The sequence below is a fragment of the Schistocerca nitens genome, chromosome 2, assembly GCF_023898315.1.
Source record: "Schistocerca nitens isolate TAMUIC-IGC-003100 chromosome 2, iqSchNite1.1, whole genome shotgun sequence".
Taxonomy (NCBI): domain Eukaryota; kingdom Metazoa; phylum Arthropoda; class Insecta; order Orthoptera; family Acrididae; genus Schistocerca; species Schistocerca nitens.
Genome location: NC_064615.1, coordinates 969,445,137 through 969,459,582, shown reverse-complemented (window position 1 = coordinate 969,459,582; position 14,446 = coordinate 969,445,137). Strand labels below are relative to the sequence as shown.

The following is a 14,446-nucleotide window of genomic DNA, read 5'->3' as shown; positions in this document are numbered from 1 at the left end:
CCCTTCTCTGTTTGCACTCCAGCACTACACAGTCTTCTATTCCACCAACACACCCACAGTCTTTTTAATTCTCCTGTTTTCCACTCCCTTCCCCCTCCCTCCCTCCCTCCATCCAACCACCCATCTGTATCTAGCTGTCCTATCATCTCCCCACCATGTTCCTGTAGGCTCCCACAGACAGAATTTCACTGTCTGCCACTCATACTGTGCTATCCCTCCCCTCACCGCCCCAGACTCTTCCTTACCCCACACCAACCAGATTGCTGCTGTTGCTCTGTCTGGCCTCGATAGCCAGAGATGGTAGGTATGTGCTTGGGTGCATGCGTGTGTGCATGCACTGTAGGTCTTTTGGCCAAAGCTTACCAGTTTAGCTGTTTTTTGCTGTTCCTTTCTGCAACTCCACATATCCACTATATGGTGAGTAGAAATCTATCATTTTCATAATATTGTCATTATTCCATCCTGGATTTTCCATAGTTAGTTACTTAGCCAGTCAGCTTAAAGTTTCATTGATCATTTTGCACAATAAATAGTAAGATGTGGAGCAAGTCATTTTACATTCACATTGCAAATTAATTTGTACATCTGGTTAGGTGCTGAACATTTCTAAGTATTTTTGAGAAAAAAAGGTATACAGATGTGAATTAGTGGTTCCTACCTATCACTTTTTACACATTACAATAACAGAAATTCTTCTACAGATTATGATGTTGAAGAGAAACTTCCTCAGTTTTTCATATTTTACTTTGCTGTTAGGCAGACATTTTATATCACTTCGTACGTGATCAGAACTTTTTGTTGTGGCATTGTCGCCCCTTCAAAAGATGTCTAAAAGATGATCGTGGGTGAGCACCACATATTATTCTTATAGCACGTTTATGAGCAAAGGAGAATTTCTTTAATAAAGATGAACTATCCCAGAACATTATTACATATGACATTATTGAATACAAATATGCAAAATACTGATTTTTCTCTTATTAAAATTCGCAATGATTCTAAGTACAAATGTGGCTGAACTAAGTTGTTTTAGGAGTTCCAAAACATAGGTTATCCAGTTCTAATTCTCTTCAATATGAACACCTAGGAATTTTGAAGTTTCCACCCTATTTATTATTTCCTTACGCTATGCAACACGTATCATTGATGTAGTACTCCTATACGTGGGGAACGAGTATGTCGTGTGTTTTTAAAATTGAGGATAAGACCATTCGCGGAAAACAAATCTTGGATACTTTTAAAACGTTCTTACCATTACTTCTGTTTATGTATGTGTGATTGGATTTATTAAAGTACCAGTGTCATACGAAAAAAGAACTAATTCTGCTTGTTGTATATTGGACAGAAGATCATTTACATACATGAACAACAGTGGTGGACCTAAGATTGAGTGTTTGGGAACCCCATAAGTACTTCTCTCCAGTCACAATTATGTCCCGGGACTATATTGGTTGAGTTACTAAGTACATCTTTCTGTATTCTTTTGGTTAGATATGACATCCATTAATTGACTATACCATCAATCCCATAAAACTTCAATTTATCGAGGAGAATACTGTGATTCACACATTCAAATGCCTTATGTAAGTCACAGAAAATACTAACCAGCACTATTTTGTTATTTAATGCTTGTAAAATCTGATGAGTGAACATGTAAGTGCCATTCTCAGTAGAGCAACTCTTTTGAAACCCAAACTGATGTGCTGAGGATATTACTGTTTCTAAGCTGAGATACTGTTTGGACATCATCATCTCAAAACGTTGGAAAGAGATGTCAGCAGTGACACAGGTCAGTACAGAGTGTATTAACAATGGCATATTTCAGTCTCTTTGGGAAAGTGCCATCAGTTAGTGACACACTTCATTTCAGATAAGACTGGGCTTATTATATATGGGAGCAAATCTTCAATACTCAATTGGAAACACCATCAAAACCAGATGAGCTGTTAATTTTGATAGGAGAAGTTGGTGATACATTCATGTGACTGAATTTTACGAGAGTTACTTTTCCTACATACTGTTGTGATTTTTCTCTTGATCTCTTCGTCCCTGTGCATTGTACTACATTTCAGAAGTGAGTATTCAGTATTATTTGCTACCAGTGACTGACTAGTCATTTATAGCCCTTCCATTCAGTTCATTAGTGATGTTATCCTGTTCTGTGGCTGGTCACCCTGCCTCTTGTTTCGCTACATTTAATATAGTCTTCAGTCTGTTGTTGGAATTACTGGTTGCTGATGTTACATGCATGCTCCTTTGTTTTTTTAATAAACTCCCAAAGAAAGCAGGTGTTGACAGATGTGAAAATTACCGAACTATCAGTTTAATAAGCCACAGCTGCAAAATACTAACATGAATTCTTTACAGACGAATGTAAACAGAGAAAGATTGCGTGAACAATTAATTTTACCAACAAAAAATGATGTGATTCAACTACCAAATCAGTGAATACAGAATATAACAGGGGAAGAAGACTGTAATGAAATCCTGGGATAAAATAGTAAACAGAGATAAAAGCATAAACTTTCCAGTATAATTCAAAAATTCACTCAATGTTTCTGATTGTTCATCCACAGGAAAGAATTCAAATGTTGTTCATTGTATTTAAAAGAATTGTTATTTACCATACTGACAACTATATGTAGTGTGTTTCTGTTTAGTGTTTAGGACAACCACACAACTTGTTCATCTTTACATGTAATGTGTAAGAATATCTTTGAATAATGGATAAGTTAGGAATTATTATTATTATACTTCAGTTATAAAACTGTTTCATTTGTCACATGGATTCTAGTGGATAGCATGTAGTAGTGGTGAGTGTGTTTGTCTCGACAAACCATAGTAATTAACAAAATTTTTCAAGCTATTAACATAAAATAATTGATGTGAAAAGTTGGTGCTGCTTCATGAACACTTGTGTCCCTCCTCCCACCCTCCCTACAAAAATGTAAGGAAAATAAGGCCATTGTGGATACCACAGAAAACTACTCTAATTCAGTGCTACTACAAATTATTCTAATTCAGTGCTACTACATCGTTCGCTGAGATAGCAGTCGAGTAACACAGATTCTGCCTCCAAGCAACGCAAAACTGCTTGTATGGTCCTGGCGTTAGGAAGATTCATAATCTCACTGAAGTAGAGTGCTTCTGAGCTCTGAAATTTAAGCAGTGGCGCAGTTCCACTTGCATCCAGACAGCCAGTCAGTTTACTACACACACTTCACATCTCATTTGTCCCATCAGGCATGAGCAGAAAGTTTTTGTTAATCAGTCATTTACAGTGATCCTTATAAAGTATCAGCTGAAGATTGTATCGTCCTAAGTACAAAACTTCTTTGTGAAAACAAGCCTACTTAATATACATTGAGAAAATCCTTCAATAATTAATATATACTGTAAAATGCTCTGACTTGGCACACAATAGTTAAATTATTTTGTTTATATGTATCTAGAGATCTATATTGTCTCTTAAGTATTTATAGTAGTTACTCTGTAACATTTACTTACAAAACATGAATAATATTATAAGGTTGAGTAATATCTTAAAGAAAATTGCTACCACATTTACTTGAATCTAATCCGCACTTTTTTCCGCTTTTTGTAATCCAAAAAACCGCCTGCGGCTTAGAATCGAGTGCAAAGTAGCGGAAGTTCTGAAAAATATTGGTAGGTGCCGCCACAACTAACTTCTGCCACCAAATATATGTAGTGCTACACAGGCATGCTTTGCAGGCACAAAGATAAATTCTGGCACCAAAATCTCAGCGTCAGTAAATAAATGTAAAAAAAGTAGAAGACAAGCTTTCTTTCTCCGCCCCGAGTTTCGACCACTGCATTTTCGTACATTATCCAACGAAGTAAATAGAAATTCCATATTGTTCATCTTCGAATGTAGCAGCCTTTCAAATATTCATAGCAACAAAAATAAATTTCTTTACACAAAAATACCAACAATGCGCAAGTCTTTAGGATTGTTGCACGAGTTGATACACTGGGGCTCATTAACATTTCAGATAGCGACACCTGTTGCTTCGTGGTATTTTGTGAAGTGCTTGTTGGTGTTAGTGAACCATAATGAAGCGCTTTCATTATAGTGCCAAATTCAAGAGGGGAGTTATTTCTTTTGCGGAACGAAGTTCTAATTGTGCTGCAGGTCTGCGATATGGGATTGATGAGAGCAACGTCAGGCGATGGTGACTGCAGAGAGACAAATTATTTGAATGTTCAAGTAGCAGGAAAGCATTTAGTGGGCCAAAGTGTGGCTGATATCATGCACTAGAAGTGATTTTAAATGAATTTGTTAAGTAACAGCGTCAGAAATTCCTGCCTGTGAATGCCGAAATTTTAAAAATTAAGGCACATGAAACTGCTAGAGAGCAAAAAATCGAAAATTTTAAGGCAAGTCGCAGCTAGATTGATCTGTTTATGAAGTGCTGGGGTGGGGTTTTTCACTTTGGAGGCAAACTTCAGTTGCACAGAAGCTGCTGCAAAATATGATGAAAAACTTGTGAAATTCAGCGCTTCGTAATTAGGTGGCACATAGAAAAGCAATACCTTCTTGGTCAGATAGGAAATGCTGACCAAACTCCCATATATTTTGACATGCCGTCAAATTATACAGTTGACGCCAAAGGAAAGAAAGACATAAGTGTTCTTACATCAGGGGGTGAGAGACAGCGGATGTCCGTCATGCTTGCTTGCACAGCAGATGGACATAAATTACCCCCATTCATAGTTTTCAAGTGAATGAGTTTACTGAAATTGGAAGAGTTTCCAAAAACTGTAATTGTACGAGCAAACGATACAGGGTGGTTTTCGGAGGACGTGGTGCTGGAATGAATTAAGCATGTGTGGAATCGTCGTCCTGGCACAATGCTCGGTTTACGCAGTCTGTTGGTATTAGATGCGTATGCAGGCCATGCATCACCTGCAATAAAACGAAAATTAGAGGAAAGCAAAACCGACTTGGCAGTAATTCCAGGCGGGATGACGTCAATTCTGCAACCACTTGACATCTGTTTGAATAAACCATGCTTAAACGCATGTACACAGACTGGCTTTCGAAAAGTGACAGACAACTGCATGGAAGTGTGTTCCAAATCAGACTGTGCAACAAGCGTTTAAAAAATGTTTGATATCCAATGCACTAGATGGTACAGAGGACGATGCTCTGTATGACGAAATGAGCAACAAAGAATCAAGTGATAGTGATTCAGAAACATGACTGATATTTTAAACATTTCGTATAAGATGTATTACAAACCTAATAAAATTTTGTTTTAAATTTCAGCGTTTAATTTCATCCTTATTTTATAAGTGTTGCTACTCTGCATTGCACAGGATAGAAAAGCGTGGGGAGCTGCAGCAAACCAGTCTACAGACTGAAGACGACAACAACAACAACAACAACAACAACAACACACTATGCATTTGAAGTCATCACTAAAAATGTGCTACGACTATCCGACTGGCAAGACTGTTTGGGGTGTATGTCAATACGGCCAACATTACATTCTGAAATTTTTCCTACCTGTGACAAAAGATGGTTGTTAACAGAAACTTTTTTTAATCATGAATCACATTTATTATTCTCTTCACCATAAGAATAATACAAATGTAAACATTATGCCATGTATTCTTTCGTGTTTGCTGCCTAATAAAATATGAAACTAGAGTGAGACAACAGCAGACGCCGAATAATATACATGTCATGTCATGTTTATATATGTATTATTCTTATGCTGAATAGTGATACAGTCAGAAATGAAGCACGGAAACTGACTAGATTTTTAAATCTAAGATGACTCTAATTTCTGTGCAGTATGTAATGTACTAAAGAGGCGTCTGGAAAGATTTTCAAACGGAGAAAAATTTTCGCTAAGCTCTCGTCCAGAACATCTTCTATAATATGCAGTCTATTATTTGGTTCTTGTTGATCATTATCAAAGAAATCAGCAGTGTAAGTAACAACAGATAGCAGTCTCTTGCCATTGTTTCGCTAATGAGACAATTCCTCTCTTTTTTTTATTTTTATTGTAAGCGGCGGTTGCTATGAGAGGTGACAGGTAGTCAACACTTATCAGAATGCGACAATGCATGACAGAACAATAATGCATTTTCAGCTTAGTGTAACGTAAGCACCTATAATAAAGAGAACGGCACTTATCAGATCAAAGCAAAAGAAGCAATCGATTCAAACCAAACTAAGCATGTGAAAAAGGAGGGGTACCCATATAAATACGGACAGAGCGCCTGACACACAGCAATGGCTACCTGGTAAGGCTTAACTGCTAAGCTTAAGACTCAAACCAAACTACTGTAGCTGTATCTTCATCAATTCAACCTAAATTGTGTCTCATGTTACAATGGACCAACTTTGTTTCAATTGGAGGTGCAGTCTAAAACTTTTCTCTCCCCTTGAATTTCGAGCCCCAAATTTCAGTGTGTCTTAGATTGGGGAAATTTTTTTCTCTTGATTTCAAGTCTCATTTTTCAGGTGCGGCTTTGATTCGAGTAATTAAGGTAACCAAATTCTGTTAAATGAGAAGCATAACTACGAATCAGTCATGCAATTCTAAGTATCTGTACTCTTATGGTACTAACTCAGCTCCAACATCTGGATATATTTGAGATATTTGCTATCTACTTCTGCAGTGTTGGAGCACTGTATACTAAAAAATGCACTGCAGAAGGCTGTCCAATAAGTCATGTTTGTTTGATAAATGATCCCAATATGGGATTTATATACAATATCGGATATTAAAGAAAAACTGTTGGTACAAATTAATTTTGGTGGAATAAACCACTAAAACATTTCTCTGAGATTTCAATTTAAAACTTGCACTTTTATCATGTACTTTTTGGTTATGTGTCATGTAATGTACCCTACCAATTCTTTCTTTCAGTGACCTTAGTAGCATCACTAGTTTGAAGCAAGTTATATTGAACTCATTCTCGCCACCATCTGAAGAGATAAAATCAGCTGCCTCATATGCACTTGGAAGTGTTGCTGTAGGCAACTTACCACAGTACCTGCCATTTGTATTGCAGGAAATTGAGGCTCAACCAAGAAGGCAGTATCTCCTCCTCCACTCACTGAAAGAGGTTTGTTGCAGCGTATTATTTTCCATTGATGTTCATTGGCTAGGGTGTAACATCGTTGTACGAGGGCAGTTCAATAAGTAATGCAACACATTTTTTTTCTGAAACAGGGGTTGTTTTATTCAGCATTGAAATACACCAGGTTATTCCCCAATCTTTTAGCTACACAACACTATTTTTCTACGTAATCTCCATTCAATGCTACGACCTTACGCCACCTTGAAATGAGGGCCTGTATGCCTGCACGGTACCATTCCACTGGTCGATGTCGGAGCCAACGTCGTACTGCATCAATAACTTCTTCATCATCCACGTAGTGCATCCCACGGATTGCGTCCTTCATTGGGCCAAACATATGGAAATCCGACGGTGCGAGATCGGGGCTGTAGGGTGCATGAGGAAGAACAGTCCACTGAAGTTTTGTGAGCTCCTCTCGGGTGCGAAGACTTGTGTGAGGTCTTGCGTTGTCATGAAGAAGGAGAAGTTCGTTCAGATTTTTGTGCCTACGAACACGCTGAAGTCGTTTCTTCAATTTCTGAAGAGTAGCACAATACACTTCAGAGTTGATCGTTTGACCATGGGGAAGGACATCGAACAGAATAACCCCTTCAGCGTCCCAGAAGACTGTAACCATGACTTTACCGGCTGAGGGTATGGTTTTAAACTTTTTCTTGGTAGGGGAGTGGGTGTGGCGCCACTCCATTGATTGCCATTTTGTTTCAGGTTCGAAGTGATGAACCCATGTTTCATCGCCTGTAACAATCTTTGACAAGAAATTGTCACCCTCAGCCACATGACGAGCAAGCAATTCCGCACAGATGGTTCTCCTTTGATCTTTATGGTGTTCGGTTAGACAACGAGGGACCCAGCGGGAACAAACCTTTGAATATCCCAACTGGTGAACAATTGTGACAGCACTACCAACAGAGATGTCAAGTTGAGCACTGAGTTGTTTGATGGTGATCCGTCGATCATCTCGAACGAGTGTGTTCGCACGCTCCGCCATTGCAGGAGTCACAGCTGTGCACGGCCGGCCCGCACGCGGGAGATCAGACAGTCTTGCTTGACCTTGCGGCGATGATGACACACGCTTTGCCCAACGACTCACCGTGCTTTTGTCCACTGCCAGATCACCGTAGACATTCTGCAAGTGCCTATGAATATCTGAGATGTCCTGGTTTTCCGCCAAAAGAAACTCGATCACTGCCCGTTGTTTGCAACGCACATCCGTTACAGACGCCATTTTAACAGCTCCGTACAGCGCTGCCACCTGTCGGAAGTCAATGAAACTATACGAGATGAAGCGGGAATGTTTGAAAATATTCCACAAGAAATTTCCGGTTTTTTCAACCAAAATTGGCCGAGAAAAAAAATGTGTTGCATTACTTATTGAACTGCCCTCGTATTCATTGCTTGTACAATATTATGTGCTACTTGTTCCCTCATTAACTAAAATGCAACTGAATGTAAGTAATGATAGAAGTGTGTATCAGATATGGGTTTGAGTCCTGATCTGTCTTTCATTGGACGTTTTCTACGCATCTAGAAATCACCCTTAAGTAAGTGTGTGTGTGTGTGTGTGTGTGTGTGTGTGTGTGTGTGTGTGTGTGTGTGTGTGTGTGTGTGATGAAAAAACAGCTTTTCTTTTAGGTTTTGTAAAGAGTTCTGGGAAATGACACTACATGTTGGTAACAAACAACCAGGATCATTGAAGTTGATTTGTGTTTTTACTCTTCAGATCATATCATGGCAGTCATCTAGTCCTGGTGGTATTCAGTTATTGCAGCCATTTGTACCTGCTATATGGCAGCAGTTGTTCCGTCACTGTGAATGCGGAGAAGAAGGAACACGCAATGTTGTCGCAGAGTGTTTGGGAAAACTTACACTAATTGATCCAGGAGTCCTCTTGCCACAGCTTCAGAAGTCGCTGGCCTCAGAATCGGCACTTATGCGTACCACTGTCGTTACTGCTGTAAAATTTACCATTTCTGATCAGGTAAGTAGAGATGATAGTTACCTGTTATGTCAGTTGGCTTGCATTTTGACAGAAATTTCACGTGTGCTTTCAGATCAAATGATACTTAATCATATGATTGAGACTGTAGCATCTGTTGGTCTGTAACTCAGATTGAGTTAATTGAAATCATTATTTTAAACACAATGAAATAAATTCCATGGGCACGCACTGCATCTTCACCATGTCAGGTCTACTTGTCCCATGAATGCTAGTGAAGAAAACACAGACTAAAGTCTAATTTTGCCCTACATTTATTTCTCTGACAGATATTGATAATGAGGTAAAATTCTGTCATTTGTAAGAGATTCAAATAGAAATAGAATCTGTATGTGAAAACTTGGACTGTTGAGTAAACAAAGTAATTCACACTGCAATGATTTAGCATATTGGACCTTTAATGTTGTTGAATTCTATGGCCCTTAACTTTGGATGATAGAGTTAAAACTGTTGCTGTCGTATTGGGTGTGGCACATGCCATTTAACATTGTGAATGTAGAATGGTAATATATATGTGTTTGCTTACAGTCTTTATCACAAATGAATAGCTGTACAATTCATGATTGCGTCCCAACTGTTTTAAATGAGCTGAATGTTATTTTGACATATTGTCTGTCAGTTTTTCTGTCTGTCACAACTGTTTTAAGTGAGATGAACATTATTTTGATGTATTGCCTGTTGGTTTCTGTCTCGGGATCCATGGCTGATGTTTGTCTACAGATTTTCATGACATTACACTAGCACGTCTGAGTGACATTGTCGTATGTTCTTCCTCCATTGGTGGCAGAATGGAGTTGAGTCAGAGATTTTGCACCATTGTCTAAGGGCTTTCCACTGGTTATTATTGCTCAGGTTCTTCCCTTGCCACCTGCAACATTAGTTCACTGCAGCATTGGAATGTGGGATCTATTTATCTTGAAGTTTTCTTCATTGTTGTTGAACCTATTGTTATGTTTGTTAATTTCTATGGCTTTCCTAAAAAGGGGGGGGGGGGGAAGTAGCTTTTCCACACAATTAAAACCTCTGTGTCAGTGAACTTCGTTATGTGGTTGGTTTTATACAGTATGTGCTCCACCACAACCAATTTATTCACATGTGCCAACTTGTAATAGTGTTAATGTTTGATGATCATTCTGGAATCGTGGCCTGGCGAGTTTGAAAGTCTGCTGGAAGGTATGGACTTCGATGACTGCCCCTAGGTAGCACTGCTGTAATCTGCAAGCACTGTTGTTGCTACTGTAACTCTATGGAGACATGCTGATCCTCCTGCCCTATCAGCAAGCAGTGCAGCTGCTCAGTCAGTTGTGATGTCACTATCTGGTTGTATTGATCTCCCTACAAAATGTTGTTTTGGTTCTGGGTTCACTAGTTATTACAGTTTTGCTCATGGGTAATTCACAGCACTCATCATTACACTGTGTAATCTCCGTTCTCTCTCTTGTTGTTGTCCACCTGTTTACTCTCGTGTGGCTCGCTGTTGACACCCTCCACTCATCTCTGCAGGTTTTCAACTTGTTCCAGGTCTTGTGTGATACTGGTCACTATAACTGGTTACAGGGTGTAAGGTTATCACCATTCCAAAGGCACAAAGCTTGTGCAGTTCATGGAACAGCAACAGCAATGGCTGCTCCAGCAGCTTCTTTCAATAGCAATTTCAACAACAGACTGAACTGCTCTGTCAGGAAATTCAAATTTTGTACGATCGTTTACAGGTTCAGAGTTCCCAACCTATCCAGGCTGTGGTGAATTCCCAGGTGGAGATCTACCAACCTGTATTTCCACTGTGCGATGCCACCGAAGAGGACTGGGACATGAATTTGCAGCAGTTGAATCAGCACATTGGCACCTTTGAGGTCTCTGATGACCCTCTCAAACAGTGCTCATTCTTTCTTGGTCTTCCCTGAAGACATTTTTCTTACTAAAGAAGTCGGCTCCACTCACGAATCCTGTTGCGCTCATGCTCAAGGATGTGTATTCATTGTTGTCACATTATTATTCCCAACAATTTAAATACAGTTGCATTGCGCCGCAAGTTCCATCAGTACCACAATTGGCTTGGCCAGCTGTACCGCTCTTGGTGACGGATTTGCAAAGGTCCAGTCGACGTTGTGATTTCGCTTGTACAAACCCTGCTTGCAAGACTAGGTGTGTAGATTCTTTGATCAGACATCATAGTGGTCAAATTAGCTTCCACTCAGGAAGTAAGCACTTCTGCCCTAATACCAGGCAACCCTTCCCCGACACTATTTTGAAAACCTTGCACTCTTTTGAGATCACGCAGGCAGCAAGTGAACACCTCAATCCTAAGTAGCAGTGGTCCAGTTGACCACTTGGGGACAGAATTCTCATAAGTCCTTTCCTTACGGTGACGACATGAGTCATCGATTTCAGAAGTCAGTGGCCTCTGAACAGCCTGTCACACCCTGTTGGCATAACAGTGGGGTCTCCCATCATACTTTGACTGCTTCACAGACCACCCATATGGAGACTGTCCATATTGCTGGGAGAACTGCAGCTGTTGTCGGAAAGACAGGCATCTCCAAAATGTCTGTCATCAGCCATCAGGACAGTTGGATACAACACCCCATGAGAGTCAAGGGGCGATGCCTGAGCTTCAGCCATTTGTTCCTCAGGGCGATATTTCCACCACTAAGTTGTTCATCAACCTCATGATTACAAACTGGGATGTCTGTTTCCAGGTGGACAAGGAGCTAATGTTCCTTTCATTGACCTCTTAGCATATGCTAGTGTTGGTTCCCCTGACTTGGTCCTGCCATCCCGTACATTTGTCAGGTATGGTGACAATTTGATTTCCCTACTGGGTAAATTCACAATCAAAACTTCATACAACAGCTGTTTGTTGTTGATAGTCACTCAACTAGCAACATTTTTGGTTTGCATGCCTTCTCGCTGTATGGATTCTCCATCACTGATAAGGTTCAGGTTGTCTCAGACACGGTTCCCTTCCAGGAGCTTGACATCCTCCATACCACCTTTCCACCTCTATCCGAACCTGACCTGGCATGCACTGCAGGTTTCAAGGCTCATATCTCCTTACATCCAGGTGCAGGGCACTGTTTCTGCCAGGCACATCCCATAAATGTCTCCTTACTAGTGACTGTCAAGCTGTCAAGAACTCTACTGCCTCCGTGAAACTTTCCTTGCCAATTCTGCAGATAACCTCTTCATTTCTTATCTTACCTTCACACCTAATTTTTAACATTCTTATGTAGCATTACATCTCAGACATTTCGATTCTCTTCTGTTGCAGTTTTCCTACAGTCCATGTTGCACGTGAACATTCTCAGAAACTTTTTCCTCAAATTAAGGCATATGTTTGATACTAGTAGGCTTTTCTCAGCCTGGAAAGCCCTTTTTGCCAGTGTTGGTGTGCTCTGCTCATCATGGGTTATTTTACTACTGAGATAGCTGAGTTATCTAACTTTGTTTGCTTCAAGATGACCAGTTCTTAATTTTTGAGAACATTTCTTGTGGAGAACAGTGTTTTTTCTTAGTACTTTAAAATGAACATAAATAGTCTCGACTACAAGAAACCTATCTTTTTTGTGATTACCAGTTTGTCAGTTACTATCTTCAGATCTCATACTTTGATGGTTGGCAGTAGCGGAGAATGGAGCAGGCTTTAACAAACTCCATGAACTGGGAGCAGTGGACAATCGTGGAGTTCGTAACACCTGCTCCGATCCTCGCCACTGCCTGCCATCATGGTGTGAAGTCTGAAGATGGTCCGTAACTTATCAACACAAAAAGAAAGGTTTCTTGCAGTCGAGACTATGTTCATTTTAAAATCCCCAATTTGCATGTTAAGTTTCTCGCTGTCTTCATTTTTGCTTCCTCATTATTTTTGTCTTTCTTCAATTTAACCCCGGTCCATATTCTATTTTCCTTGGAATGTTCATTTTTGTCCTGTTGTCCTCAGGATAGGGCTCCCAGAGCAGTTTTCAGTTTATTATCTGGAATTGTGTGCTATCTTGAGGTAACTGGAGTAGATGGGACAGTGTCATGGTAAGAAATTCCTGATCTGCTCATATTTCCACAATGCCTCCTCACTATTTATCATGTGTACCCTGCAAATCGGATGGTGCATGATGTGCAGAGCACTCTCCTTGTATTGCAAATACAGACGACGAGGAAATAACTTTCTGCTGGGTTCCAGGGCACATCCAGGGTAACAAACTTGCTGATGTGGCTGCCGAGGGGCCTTGCTCCCTTCCACCTCCTGCATGATGTTCAGTCCCCCTGCAGGCTGTTACCTCATTTTTGACCAAGAAGACTGTGTGTTGGTGGGAGGCTCAGTGGCTGGAAGTGAGGAGTAATAAGCTACTGTGTGTAACTCCTTCAGTGGGACTGTGGCTTAACTCCTTCCGACCACAGTAAAGAAGTATCAGCCCTTACATGACTTAGGGAGACATTGCCCATTGATGTGTAGCTTTCTCTGATGTTGTGAGGAGCCACCAGTGTGTCACAGATGTGGGACACAGCTATCTGTACAACATATTTTAATTCAAACAATTCTTGTGACAGGACATCAACAACTTTTATTCATTGTCAATGATAAAATTTCATAGTGTTGTAAAAATTGTTTCTAAAAAGAAAAACACTGCCTGATTTCAGGACATAAGTCCCATTATATTGAGGGGTCTTTTATATGATGACCTAAGGTTGATATGGGTCTCCCCCAGGACCTTCCCTCTATTATTAATGATAATGAGGTGCATGTGATTCATCTTTTAAGATTTTGTGTGGAGTGCACAAGTGGGTTTTTTAGGTTAGAGAATTCCCTCCCTAGGCCCGACAAGACTCCTCCTGAGACGCGGCAAGGTAGTAGTAGGCAAAACACAACAGGGAATAACAATATTAATGTGGTAATAGTAAACTGCAGGAGTGTCTATAGAAATGTCCCAGAACTGCTCTCATTAATAAATGGTCACAATGCCCACATAGTACTAGGGACAGAAATTTGTCTGAAACCACATTCAAACAGTAATGAAATTCTAAACTCAGATTGGAATGTATACCGCAGAGACAGGCTGGACAGTGAAGGGGGAGGCGTGTTTATAGCGATAAAAAGTTCAATAGTATCGAAGGAAATTGACGGAGATCCGAAATGTGAAATAATTTGCCGGCCGAAGTGGCCGTGCAGTTAAAGGCGCTGCAGTCTGGAACCGCAAGACCGCTACGGTCGCAGGTTCGAATCCTGCCTCGGGCATGGAAGTTTGTGATGTCCTTAGGTTAGTTAGGTTTAACTAGTTCTAAGTTCTAGGGGACTAATGACCTCAGCAGTTGAGTCCCATAGTGCTCAGAGCCATT

General features: G+C 40.2%; 1 protein-coding gene across 1 annotated transcript in view; it reads left to right on the top strand.

Moving 5' to 3' along the window:
- LOC126237296 (cullin-associated NEDD8-dissociated protein 1) overlaps positions 1 to 14,446 on the top strand; it is a 165,061-nt gene that overhangs the window by 112,950 nt on the left and 37,665 nt on the right. Inside the window, exons 17-18 of the mRNA XM_049947252.1 lie at positions 6,906 to 7,104; positions 8,840 to 9,097. Coding sequence (XP_049803209.1) covers positions 6,906 to 7,104; positions 8,840 to 9,097 — 457 coding nt within the window. The remainder of the gene's footprint in view (positions 1 to 6,905; positions 7,105 to 8,839; positions 9,098 to 14,446) is intronic.